Source organism: Aspergillus wentii (genome assembly GCF_001890725.1).
Source record: "Aspergillus wentii DTO 134E9 unplaced genomic scaffold ASPWEscaffold_2, whole genome shotgun sequence".
Lineage (NCBI taxonomy): Eukaryota > Fungi > Ascomycota > Eurotiomycetes > Eurotiales > Aspergillaceae > Aspergillus > Aspergillus wentii.
In genome coordinates, this window is record NW_024467833.1 from 2,997,740 (window position 1) to 3,011,100 (window position 13,361).

Genomic DNA, 13,361 nt, shown 5'->3' on the forward strand with positions numbered 1-13,361 from the left:
GGGAATTGAATGGAAAGTGGATGGGTTATTGTTGTCAACTCGACCTGTTCATGCACGCCGTGCATTTTATGTATGGTACGGTACGGTATGTATTATCCATCATCCTTAAGAATATCCATTAAGACATCTAAACTGATATAAAAGAAAAGAATAATTGTAGATATAATAGATAAAATAAAATGATAATAAGATAATCAGAAATAAGAAAATAAAACAAGATGATGCGCAGCCGAATAATGGCCGAGGGGTAGGTCCTGTCATACGATACGATACATACATACCGTACAGAGATCCATCGAGGCTGCAGCCAGAAGTAAATAAGAAAATAGTTCCAAAGCGACTTCAGAAGAAGAAGAAGAATAAGAGAATCATCGTCAGTCTTCGCTGGCTCTTCTGTTCTTGCTTTTTCATCTGAATCCTGTCTCTTCCCTGTCTTCTGCTTCTTCTTCGTTTCTTCTGGTTTCAATCCACGCGAATTCTGCAAAACCCTTTTCTTTTCTTTTTTTTTTTTTTTTTTTGACCCTCTCTTACTACATCTTATATTAATTGGTATCTCCTCCCCTCCTCCTCGCTCACTCCCTTCTCTTCTCCCTTTTCCTCTCGCTCTCCACTCCCCTTCTTCCTCTCCCCCTCCTGTCTTCTTCTTCCCCTGAAAAAGAAACACAAACAAAAAAGAATACACCAAACGGACCAGAGATTAAGGTGTGTTGCCATAATCTCCGTCCTTCCGTTTGCTTCCTCCGCAGCCTTCCTCATCTTACTCCGGAATTCTTTCCGGTCGATCAATCGCCGCCTCCATTCGTTCCAGCGCTTTGGTGTACTGACTGGCCTCCCTAGCCTTGCACATACCGTCGAATTGTCAATTATTGATTTCCTCCAGTCAGAGAAAGTGTCGCCGATTCTACTCCTTGTTCGCTGTCGTCTGTGCTTGGCCGTGCTCTCCCAAGAAACCGCTTCCCCTCCCTCCCTCTCTTCTCTTTTCTTCTCGCCCTTTCAGCTCAGCTCAGCTTGAAACCCTCCACTTTTTTTCTTTGACGACACCCAAGACATCAGACGATCCAATGCAACATTCTTCTTTCCACATGGTTTGTTGATTATTGACGTGTGTACTACTTTGTACATGGCGGAGCTGGTCTCTCCAACGCCAACTTCAGCATCCTTCACCCCCTCCATCTGAGGAGATGTGTATATCTCCCGGATTCTACCCTTTCGTCGGCATTAATTAGCCTCGTGGCTTTTTACAATGTCTTCTTCCGCCGAAGTCTTCAGCAATCGCACCCCCGATGAAAATACTTTACCCCGTTCCGCCAGTTATAACCACCTTCCCGATCTTGTGAAAACCGAACCTAGCTCCCCCGGCCTCCGAAGGACGTTCTCCGATACTACATTTCCTACCGAGTCCAAGTCGCCGTCCAAGGAAGATGTAGCTGCAGGGAAGGATATTTTGCGACGGACGTCAATTCGTTCCAAAAACAAGCCGACGGTTTCCGTCTCCCGCTTTACTGTCTCGAGTGAAGAACTGGACAATGCAGCCAAGGCAGAATCCAAAGATGCCACCGTGAAAATTCCGGAAACGAAGGCTCCGGAGCCAGTGGCCCGTCCTTCAAAGACCCGCGCAATGTCGGGTAGATTGGTCAATCTGGCCCGGAAACCTTGGATCTCCAGCTCACCTACTCAACCTCCTTCCCCGTCTGCAAAGAGTGCAAGATTACGAATGTTGCGCGCAGATGACCAATCCCAATCGGGCCCGCCGTCCCCATCGCCGTCTAAGACGTCTTTTCAATCCGACTCAGGCGGAGATTCAGATGGCATGCCACCTTCCCGCAAGCGAACTATTCTTAACAAGCGCCCTCGGCGCCCAATGGTTGCTGTCGTGGCCCAAGGCCGGTCAGATAGCCCTAGTACGCCTAGTAGTCCTTCAAGCTATTCCTTGAAGACAAAGCATTCATTCGAGCGGTTTACCTCGTCACTTAATGTATCTACACCTGTTCTTCCACCAATGCCCAGAGGTGCAGCTGCTACAGCGGCAGCGCATTCGGGCCACGTGGAACCACCTCGGAGGAAGGATGAGCTATGGGCAGTGTTTCGGGGACTCGAGGCCGACTATCAAAAGTAAGTTCTAGGCGAGGGAAAGACAAAAACCAATTGGACTTGACCGGTGGAAAGAATTATGAGTTTGCTGACCGAATCAAGGTTTCAATCCAAATCGAGCGCCTTGAAGGCCAACGTGATTCGTTCTTCGCTTCTGCCTTTTCTCAATCGTCACCAGCTGCATCCGTCACACAAATCTTTGAAACCCGAAGATTTGGATCGTCGCATCAATATCCTCAACAAATGGTGGACTGGATTGCTAGAGATGCTCAACGGGAGGAACAACCAATCAATATCTGGCACCGATAGACCGGTATACCTCGAAGCCATTGCCGGTATCATGATGCGCCCCGAGTGGAGAATCCCATACCCAGCATGGCAGCCGAATGGGAGCATTCCGAAACCCTTGCATCACGCTTCCACTTCGATTTCAGAGAGTTCCGATGGCTCCTCGGGGTCAGACTTTCTCATCGAGTCGATACACCACAATATTCGGAACGTTTTCACCCAGAACCTATTGTCTCAAATGGCATTCGTTGTAGAACGGATGTCCATGAGACATGCTCCGGCCAGTTTGGTAGCATTTTGTGGAAAGGCCTGCGCGTATGCATTCTTTTTCTGCCAGGGCGTGGCTGATATTCTTGTCCGGCTGTGGAACACACCAGCCAACATCTACCGACGGGTTCTTGCCGAGTCGGATGTAGACAGAAGTAGCAACGCGCGATCGTTAGCCCAGGATCTGGCCTTGAACTTCCCAATGGCTTTGCGACCCTTATCATTTCACTCCCATGCTCCCCTGGTTCGCTATCTTCGTCAAAAGCCCGACGTGCCTCTGAACACCTCTCAAATATCATGGCAAGGTCCCTGGGTCTCCCGTTGGTGTGGCCGCGACACAGATCTCTTTTTTGTCTTTGTCAAATATGTCCATGTCCTGTATGCGGACTCTCTGCCTCGGGGAACAGAGAAAGGGAAACGTATTCTGGCACCGGGCTTGTTGCCCATCCATTCGCAGCTTCTTGTAGTCCTGGAGGACACCCTTTACAAGCAGTCAATCCCACAGATGCCCGAAAGCACCCATACGCCTGCCGCGGTTACCTTTGACGACTTCATTGAGGGTGCGGATGCCGTCTCCGCTCTTCCGTTAGGAGCTGCCAATAGCCACCGGTCCATGGCCGAGAATCGTCTGATTATTCTCCTTCGAGATTTTCTCTCCGAATCTTCCGTCGAACCAAACCATGCGCGCCTCTTGTATGCAGAGTCTTTCTGTTCCATTATGAAGACCGCTGCTCAAAGGACATCATTATTCGATCATAATGCATGTTTCTTACTCTGTGATTTTATTGAGGAAGTCATCCCCATTATCACTCGCTATTCGCAGGCCAATGAAATGGAGCTCTTCGATTGGAAGTTTTGGCTGGAAGCCTGTCGCCAGATGATGAATAGTCAGAACTCCCTCACTGAAGTGCGGGTGTTTTCATTTCTCTTTGGCATCTGGAATACATGGGTCGCTTCTGAGGACAGGAAAGCTGACCTTTGTTTGGGATTTTTGTTGCATGAGCCCACGTTCTATCACTACTTCAGCCATTGGAGCCCGATGGTTCGCGCCTATTTCCAGCGCCTCTTATGTTGGAGAGTGGGTAGGTTCAACAGCGAACCATCCCCACTAGACTCGTAAGTACAACCGGTGTTGGATCCTCTTACCTTATCGGACTTTTTACTGACATGTATGCCATTCAGTAAAATATACGAGACGCTCTTGAACAGGTTACAGCGACTCTGGACCTACTATCTGGCTTTCCAGACCAAGGCCGAACAGGAGCTCACAGCTCCGCTCTCCTCTGCGCCTTGTACCCCCGCTCCAGGGCGCAGAATTATCATTATCAGATGCGACAGCCCTCTTTCCCCGACGAATCTCTTCGTATCCTTTGATCGCGTTGTCCCCCCTGCTCCACCAGAACAACCCACCACATCCAAAAGCAGCAGCTCCGTGAAATCGGACTCGTCAACTGAGTCACAACCACCTCCGAAAAAGAGATGGAATATTTTGAGAGCCATGTTCGGTGCTGCTTCCAGTTCCAAATCTGGTGGAGGGGCCGCATCCAGTAGCAGCTCAGATGAGTCGGACACCAATGGATCGGATGCCACAGTGAACACCGAAAAATGCTTGGATGGTCACGGGCAGCCTTCGAACGCCTCTGGTGAACTGTTGCGGCCCAAAACCCCACACCAGGCATTCTCCTTCAGATTTTCGTTAGAGTGGACGGACCGCCAGTGGCCTAGCAAGAATAAGCGTCTTTTCACCCCCTGCCTTCCTGTGGGTGCGCAGTTGCATGTGCAGCTCCGGAACTCTGCTAGCAAGACAGCTGGCCAAGATACGACGTCGGAATCTGAAACTGATACCATTCTCGAAGGTGATGCTGGAAGTGACAATGCTCCAGAAACATCATCTGTGGATGAGCAAAAAGCACCAACCGCTGCTTCCAGACAAACTCACCGTTCAATGCCTAGTCAAGATCTGAGAAAGGCTTTAAGCGATAAGGTTGCGGCCAGCAAATACGCGGGGCGTTCTCTTGCTGAATGGGCGCAGATTGTATCTGAGTGCGACAGCTTCTTTGCCAGAAGACGGGACGAGGGTGTCCCTTGCGATCGAATGGTCGAAACTCCGACGCTGGGCGTTGAAAGTTTCCGAAAGTAGGGAGTCCTACTACAACCACAATCACCAAAACGACAGGAGTCAAAAACCCAGTTCCCGGTGGACATCACATGATTGAAGGACTACATTGTCCAACATTCTAGCGTTCAAGAATCTAGTGCTACCATCTACCAACAATACGGAATCATGCGCGACTTGGGAGATAATTCGAGTCAACCGACTCCTATACCTTCAAGACTCTTAATTTCCCTGGGCATGGTGCAAGCACACACACAGGCACACAGAACAACCCAAGCATACTTTTTTAATCATTTCCTTTTGTTTTTTTCTCAACATGTACTGTATATATAGACATGGGTTGATACATATCATTGGCGCATGGGATAGGCATGGTCCTAGATAGGCTAGGTGGTGTTCTGGAGGTTCATTCACAATTGACATTACTATTCTTTTCTTTTGCATTTGGCATTTGGCATTGGGGCAAAGCTTAACATGTAGGTTGGGTTGCACTACTGTATTTTTACTTTGAGATTTACCTATGTAGTGGATGGAGCAAAGCAAAAACGACAGCGAGCGAAAGAAGAAAAAGATGTATTCACAAAAAATCCGTTGATCTTCTAGAATCTAGGAAAATATAGCAACCCCAAAAACTGGTAGGCAGGTAGGCAGGGTAGGTAGTAGATCGATACATAGATGAAACGAGGAAAAAGGGACAAGGAAAAGAAAGCCAAGGCTAAGGCTAAGGCTATACGAAGTACAAGCCAATGCAACGATGTATAGATGGATATTGAGAACAAGTAAACACAGAGAGATAAACGAACAACCAGGCAAATGCCAGCCCAGATAGTGTAGTGAGGTGGTTAAGAAAGAAAACATTTTAACACAGACAGCAAAGCAAGACCGAGAATCGAAATATTTTCCGCTGAGACGACAAAAGACGACATTGGAATACACGGAAGAGATAGAGGTAGCCATGAGATTAAATTGACATGCGGGGAACAAATCAATGTATATATGAAGAGGGATGAAGAGAAGAGAAGAGGGAAAAGAAATACAAGGGATGTTCTCTTGGAGACAGGTGAAGGAATCCATCCGTATTAGGAGGTTAGATGGAGGTTGGTAGAAAATAATGTAGTGTATTGAAATCTCTCGACTTATTGCTGCGGTATTAGCAGATCACTGGCTCTGTCGATGATAGTGGCGACCTTGTCGATCCATGTCTGCGTTTGATTCCAGTCACCTGCGTCGATCGAGTCGCGAATGGCAGGGAAGAAAGTCACATCGTAGCCTGACCACAGCTGAGGGCCGAAAATAACGTGTTTGAACTGTGTGCGATTGGGGATCTGAAAATACAAAAAGATGAATTAGTACACACGAGAGAAAGTAAAAGACAGCTAGTTGGGTTGACTTACTCCGCCGCCTTCGTCTAGGTCTAAAAGGTTGGTTTCGAAATTGCCCATGCGAGTGTTATGCGACATGCGTTGGACAGCCATTACGTTGCTCTCAAAGCCACCCGAGCCCCAGACGATGTCGTGCCAGATCTGGCCCCATTTCTGGAACTGCGCTGCGTTGGCCTCGAATTTAGCTGCTGCGTCGTATAGCGGTTGGATGTCCACCGAGGAATCACGAGCCGTGACGTTCTCCGGGGATGCACGAACAACCGGGATGCTCTGGTCTTTGGCGTATTTTTCCAGGTCGGTGATGTAGCCGTGCACATGGCTCGCGTAGACCTCCATGTCAAAGGGCAGGATCGCGGTGTCTGCAAACTCAAGGAGGAGCAAACCCCAGAACTGACCCAAAGCCTTGTGGTACTGGAATTCAGGATCTCCAAACTTGGTCATCCAGTCAAAGTTCTCATAGCAACTGTGGTAAGGGTAGGGTTCGCCGGCGAAACCAAAGTCAATGCTCGAGGTACCAGCGATGTCTTGGAACGCTACATAGTCGCTTCCAGCGCCTAGTCCACCGAGCTTTTTCTGCTTTTCCTCCCAGATATCCTTGAGCGTTTTGTTCGTAACAGGGTCCGAGATCCGGCCCAGAATCTGTAGCACCACACGTTCATAAAGTGGAGATGCGGATGCAGTGAAATCCGTTCCGCTGACGCCCACGTCGACATTGAGATAGGCATATGCATCATTGCGGAGGTTTCCCAATTCCTTCTCTACATGCTCTGTGGAGCCAATGAGATTGTATTCTTCTCCATCCCAGCTGGCAAACTCAATTGTGCGCAGCGGTCGCCAGCCGTAGGTGAGAAGTTCGCCAAAGACTCGAACGACCTCAAGGAACACGGCAGTGCCACTTCCCGGATCCACACCTCCCAAGCACCACGAGTCTCGATGATTGCCAATGATAATCTTCTTGTCCGGCTGTTCCAGGCCGACAATCCGCCCAAACACGTTGTATATCGGTTGTCTTTCGACCTCATCCTGTAGGTTCATAAGATTGACGGTGGGGGAAGAGCTATCTCCCGTCCACCACTGACTCACATCCGGGACACCACCAACCCAATCTAAAGGTACCTTAGAGCCGTGACCCTTGAGGACCTGCAAGAGTCTTCTGGCATCGCCCCAGGCGATGGGAATACTCGGGATGTTGGTCAATCCTGGACTGTCTTCGGGCTTGAGTCTGTTCTTTTCGCCGGGAGTTGATGCAAACCCAGGCGAGAGAACATCACCCGCGACCCATGACATCAAACTCACACCACCTCTCTGCACTCCATCCTCGGGCATGTACCGCCCTTTGGGGTACGCAGGACCCTTGACGAAACCATCTTCCGCAGGGTCGGAGTAGATTATACAGCCTGCTGCACCAGCCATTTCGGCCGCTTTGATCTTTAAGGCCCGATCGGACTCGGTACCGTAATAACGAACCAATGCGATGGAGCCATTCAATGAAATGCCTTTATCCGCAAGATATTGGAAATCCTCTCGAGACCCGTAGTTGGCGTAAATCAAAGGCCCTGTGACGTTGCCGGACTTTGAATGGCCGTGGAAGACGGGGGTCTCTTGGCCCTTTTCTTGGAGGGAAGCTTCCCATGCCAAATCGGGTGGATCGACAATGGCGACCCGTCTCCCATCCTTTTGGGGGTAGTTCAAGTACACCTGGAACTCCTCCATTTCGATATTATCCAGGGCTGCGTTTCGGAATTCCTGCTCGATCCACTCCGCCAGGACGAAGCTTCCTTCCGTACCAGCCATATGGGGGTAGCTGGTGATCCGTCTGAGATTCTCGGCGATGTTGGTCTCGTTGATATGGCCCTGGACGAAATTCTGTACCGAAGCCGCACTGTAGGACTGACCCATGATAAACTTGGTGTTCATATTGAAGATATCGGAGATGAAAAAGATATAGACGATCGTGACGACCAGCATCAACCCAAACAACCGCAACAAGATGATACACCCATTTCCCTTCAGATTATTACGCGCTTCATCGAGATTGATAGTAAACCGGAAACTCGGCAGATATCTGCGAAACGGAAGATGGAATGAGGAAAGAGTTCGGGTCAGATTGTTGAATTGCTTCGAAAAACGGTGTCGTAAGCGGGGCCGTTGAGACGAGGACTCTCCATCATCGACATCCATCTGGTTTAACTCCCGTCGCAGCTCCTCCAGCGACCCACGGGCCGAATGCGAGCCTTGGGATTCCAGGTCATCCAGACTGTTGCGGACGGATTCGACGGTGGGCGGGTGATAGCCACGGGGGTACCCCCCGCTGGCAGGGGGATGGGCGTCGCCATGACGGAGCAAGCCTTGTCTTTCGGCATCGTCGCCAGATTGTTCGGGGCCTAGATCGGAACGAGAAGAGCCGGGACGGTCGGAAATGGCTTCTTCGTAGGAAGGGATGGGGAGGGAATCGTATTCATACTTAGTATCGTTGCCCATGGCGGAATGTACGGAGAGGCTCCGGGGAGCCGTGCAAGGAGGCGAGAGACGGGGAAATCGAGGTAAGCGGGATCATGATCTGGATAGGAAAAGAGCGACAGGAACCAACATGCTCCCTGATTGGAGAGAAAGAGAGGATGGGGGGATGGGGGCAAGAGATGATGGTTGAATGGAGAGAGAGTCGATGTTCAGTTCGCAAGCCGGAGTAACTCGAGGCGTTAGTAAGAGGAGATCCCCAGATTGCGTGGCGCAGGCAAAGACCCACGCTCGGCATGATAGGCAGAAGCATTCATGGTATGGACGTAGAGATATAAAGATAATAGAGAGTGAAGATGATAAAGTTAGAATAGGATAGAGATATTAGAGCATGATAGATGATGAATGATGATATTGTTGGTGGTGAGTCGAAAATGCATTCCCCGCCAATCAATGCGAGTTCATTTGAGCCACTGCGATGGACTGATCAGCGTCGAATATATCGGACTGGGGTGGCACAGCCGTTGTAGTTTATTCTTTATTTTTGATGGAGACTGTAATTGCTTTTCTAGGGACTATCTTATGGTGGGTAGGGTTGATTTGTTTATGCTGAGTGCTTTATGCTGTTTATGCTGTTCATCCGGATATATATTCCTAGTGTACTCTACGAAGGTGAAGTTGAATACCATCATAATCTACATGTTATCAGGATATTCTAGACAGATAGAAGATAATATTTCAGACTCCATGAATCAATACTTGATCTAATTTGTAACAATTGACATATCAATACGCATAATAAGCACGGAGCAAGGCACACGCACAGGAGTGGGCTTCAGTAGCATAACCAAATTCTGCAACCAAGTCCGAAGCAATCCGATTAAATATCCATATTCGGACAAAGAAAACCAAAAGGATAGAATCGGGAATGACCAGGAACGATAGATCCATAATGATACGGAGCCATGGCGGAGAGGGTGTCAACCTCGTCTATGAAGCCATACAGGATCAGGGCAGATCCACAAGATAAGATTGATTATTCTCTCGGTCTTTCCTTCCAAGGACAATGTTTCAGATGAGTGGATGAGAAGAAAAGAAGAATCATCCGATATCGCCAGTTTGACAGGCGATGAGGCCGAAAAGGGTCGGTTCCTGATGGTTGGAGAGGAAGAAAGTCGGGCTCGGCCGATGTGGCGGGGATACCAAGTATGATGGAGTAGATGGAGGTGATGGTATGTACTCCGTAGGTTGGAGACCGCTCACATCATCAGTAGGAGAATATGATGAATTATTCATTATGCAGATAATAAATGGGTACTCTAGTGCTCTACATAATAGTTAGCATTGAAAATGGGGGAGATAAAAGAATTGAGCAGTGTTGGAGTAGCTATCGACATCACTGCATGTAGATACAACACCACCGTCCACCACACACGAATCACCCTCACATAGGAATACCAACCACTTCAACTGGTCCATTAATGACAATCTGCATGGGCTGGTATCCACGATCTCAGAAATACCAATTCATCTTGCAACTAGTAGCAGCCCGACCCACTGGATGCTGTAACGCGTGAGGCGAGAGAATGATGATAACTACAGTGTATATCCAGTACCAAGGAAGAACCGTCAGATGTGGCATTCCCCTTTTTCTCCCCAACCCATCCACGGGCGAATGGAAATGAATGATGATGCTGATCGTTGCAGCCAGAACGAGTTTGGACCATTGCGATATTCGAAAAAAAATTAGTGGAATCCTGACTGCGTTGGCTGGTCCATCTCGTGTCCATTGCTGTGTTGTATAGATCGCGGTGGACATCTAGATATGGCCAACAGTCGGTGTGAGGAAGCCAGGATTCAAACAAATCAATCAATCCCATTGCAGACGATCATCAGCATCATTTAGACCAATTGAACGGTAACAGAGACTGTATTCCCTGTCTGGCCTGGAGGTAGTATACAAACTACGATATAGATCCTATCCCTCTCCGTTACACCACGTCGGCCAACGTCCTGTAGGAACAACAAAGAAACAGGGCCATAACGACAATAGATCGACAGCTTCAAAAGGCACTATTACATTCGTCTTCCGATTGGCAGTGGATGATCTGTTCTGCTGCTCTTTTGTGCCTGGTGGTCCACATAACGAACCAGAGTAACCAGACTCTAATTAACCCACCCGGAGCAGGGGCTCTCGTTGCCCCTCGTCTAATAAAAAAAAATTAAAAAAACAGACCCCCGAGAATAAGTATTTAACTATCCTCCTTCACCTCTCGTTTTCTCTTTCTCTCTCTTGTCCATCTTCTTTAATTATACCCTCTCTCTTTTACTTCTTTACTTAATTCTTTCAAAAGTTCTTGTGTTTATCTCCTCCACACCGCCACCATGTCTCGTCCCCAGAACATTGGTATCAAGGCCATTGAGGTCTACTTCCCCAGCCAGGTATGGGTGCTCTGGGTTCTCGGTCTGCTTCACAGGTGTACTAATGTGGTTGATTTCTATAGTGCGTTGACCAGGCTGAGTTGGAAAAGTTCGATGGCGTTGGTGAGGGTAAATACACCATTGGTCTTGGTCAGACCAAGATGAGCTTCGCCGATGACCGTGAGGGTATGTGGACACTGTTTTTCGTCCCGAGTCTTCAGGGGCACCGCTGACATTCTCTATTTTTGCAGACATCTACTCCATGGCCCTGACCACCCTTTCCTCCCTCCTCAAGAAGTACAACGTCGACCCCAAGTCCGTCGGCCGCCTCGAGGTTGGCACCGAGACCCTCCTCGACAAGTCCAAGTCCGTCAAGTCGGTCTTGATGCAGCTGTTTGCTCCCCACGGAAACACAAACGTTGAGGGTGTTGACAATGTCAATGCCTGCTATGGTGGTACCAACGCTGTCTTCAACAGCATCAACTGGGTCGAGTCCTCTGCTTGGGACGGCCGTGATGCCGTTGTTGTTTGCGGTGACATTGCTCTCTACGCCAAGGGTGCTGCTCGCCCTACTGGTGGTGCTGGATGTGTTGCCATGCTGATCGGCCCTGACGCCCCCATTGTCTTCGAGCCTGGTCTCCGTGCCTCCTACGTCACCCACGCCTACGACTTCTTCAAGCCCGACCTTGCCAGCGAGTACCCCGTTGTCGATGGCCACTTCTCTCTCCGTTGCTACACCGAGGCCGTTGACGCCTGCTACAAGGCCTACGGCACTCGCGAGCAGACCCTCAAGGAAAAGACCCAGAACGGAACCAACGGTGTTCTGGACGAGTCTAAGACTGCTCTTGACCGTTTTGACTACATGTGCTTCCACGCCCCTACCTGTAAGCTCGTGCAGAAGTCTTTCGGCCGCATGCTCTACAACGACTACCTTGCCAACCCCACCCACCCCGCTTTCGCCGAGGTCGCCGCGGAGCTGCGTGACATGGACTACAACAAGTCCCTGACCGACAAGAACGTCGAGAAGACCTTCATGGGTCTCACCAAGAAGCGTTTCGGTGACCGTGTCAAGCCTGCTCTCGATGTTGCCACTCTCTGCGGTAACATGTACACCGCTACCGTCTACGCCGGCTTGGCCAGCTTGCTCTCCAACGTCACTTTCGACCCTGCTCAGCCCAAGCGCATTGGTCTCTTCAGCTACGGAAGTGGTCTTGCCAGCTCTCTGTTCAGCGCCAAGATTGTTGGCGATGTTTCCTACATGGCCGAGAAGCTCGACCTCCACAAGCGTCTCGACGCTAGAACCGTTCTGCCTCCCCAGGCCTACGATGATGTAAGATTCCCCGCATTCAATGTTTAGTACACTCAAGCTAACATTTAATCCCAGATGTGCATCCTGCGTGAGCACGCCCACTTGAAAAAGAACTTCAAGCCCGTGGGCAACCCCGAGACCATTGTCCCCGGTACCTACTACCTCACCGAGGTCGATGACATGTTCCGACGACAGTACGACATTAAGGCATAAACAAGTGCAAGCACTTGATGGGCGTTTCTTTGCTTTTACACCCTTGGACATGACCACCTTTTAGACGGTTCATTAGATTCCCTCCTGCATCTCGTTCTTTGCGTTTCGCCGTCTTCATAGAGCGAATGAGTTGCAGCGGATAATCCTCTGGTTTGTTTTTGTTATTTTCGATGCCGGTTTTGATATCTTCTCAGAGGGAGAAGGTTGGCATCTTGTCATGAGCAGCTGGAATGCTTTCGGGTTTTATGAAAATAACGGGATTTAGTCTTTCTTATTGTTATTAATCTAATCAATTGATGATCTTACATGATAAATATTTTCTGCAAGCAAGAATAGACTTAGACTTCTGATGAAAGCCATTTTAAGCAGAAGATCCAAAGGTGAAACAGCGACAGTCCAAGAATAGCACATCACCTCAACTTCTGACGTCTTTTCTCTTCCTCTTTTTTCCTTTTCTTTCCCCTCATCCATTTCCCACGCGCATATCGACAGAATTTCTTTTCCAATTCTAAATTGATTTGTCCGTTTCACAAAAAAGCCAAGCCAATCAGAATCTGATCTTCATTTATCCCCACGTCCCACGGACAAATCGTCAATGGTGTTGATGTGCGAGCGTGACGCCGACGGGGATGGTCGGCGCGTATTGCGACCCATCGCCGGCTCTCATTCATCGATCCCTCTCCATCTGCGCGATGATTATTCTTAGAATAGATCGCAATCTTGAAACTATCGCAACCGCTGATTTGGTTCCTGGTATTCGCACGCTGTCCCGAGCAGCAGTGGCCGTCGCATTAAGCCCTGTCCCGCCGCGGCCCGA

The 13,361-nt window shown here is 49.2% G+C and overlaps 3 protein-coding genes across 3 annotated transcripts; 2 read left to right on the forward strand and 1 right to left on the reverse strand.

Moving 5' to 3' along the window:
- Nucleotides 1-1,243: 1,243 nt before the first annotated feature.
- On the forward strand, nt 1,244-4,786 carry ASPWEDRAFT_103496 (DUF1765 domain-containing protein; the record flags this gene model as incomplete). Its single annotated transcript, XM_040827564.1, has 3 exons — nt 1,244-2,112; nt 2,194-3,762; nt 3,829-4,786. 3 exons carry the CDS (start codon nt 1,244-1,246, stop codon nt 4,784-4,786), a joined length of 3,396 nt encoding a protein of 1,131 aa, XP_040692873.1.
- Nucleotides 4,787-5,898: 1,112 nt separating this feature from the next.
- Nucleotides 5,899-8,625, reverse strand: ASPWEDRAFT_25049 (M28 family metallopeptidase; the record flags this gene model as incomplete). Its single annotated transcript, XM_040832691.1, has 2 exons — nt 5,899-6,087; nt 6,157-8,625. 2 exons carry the CDS (start codon nt 8,623-8,625, stop codon nt 5,899-5,901), a joined length of 2,658 nt encoding a protein of 885 aa, XP_040692874.1.
- A 2,361-nt stretch (nt 8,626-10,986) lies between these two features.
- erg13 (hydroxymethylglutaryl-CoA synthase) lies at nt 10,987-12,544 on the forward strand (the record flags this gene model as incomplete). Its single annotated transcript, XM_040837240.1, has 4 exons — nt 10,987-11,043; nt 11,106-11,208; nt 11,274-12,352; nt 12,407-12,544. The coding sequence occupies 4 exons, from the start codon at nt 10,987-10,989 to the stop codon at nt 12,542-12,544; spliced, it is 1,377 nt and encodes a 458-aa protein (XP_040692875.1).
- Between the last annotated feature and the right edge of the window lie 817 nt (nt 12,545-13,361).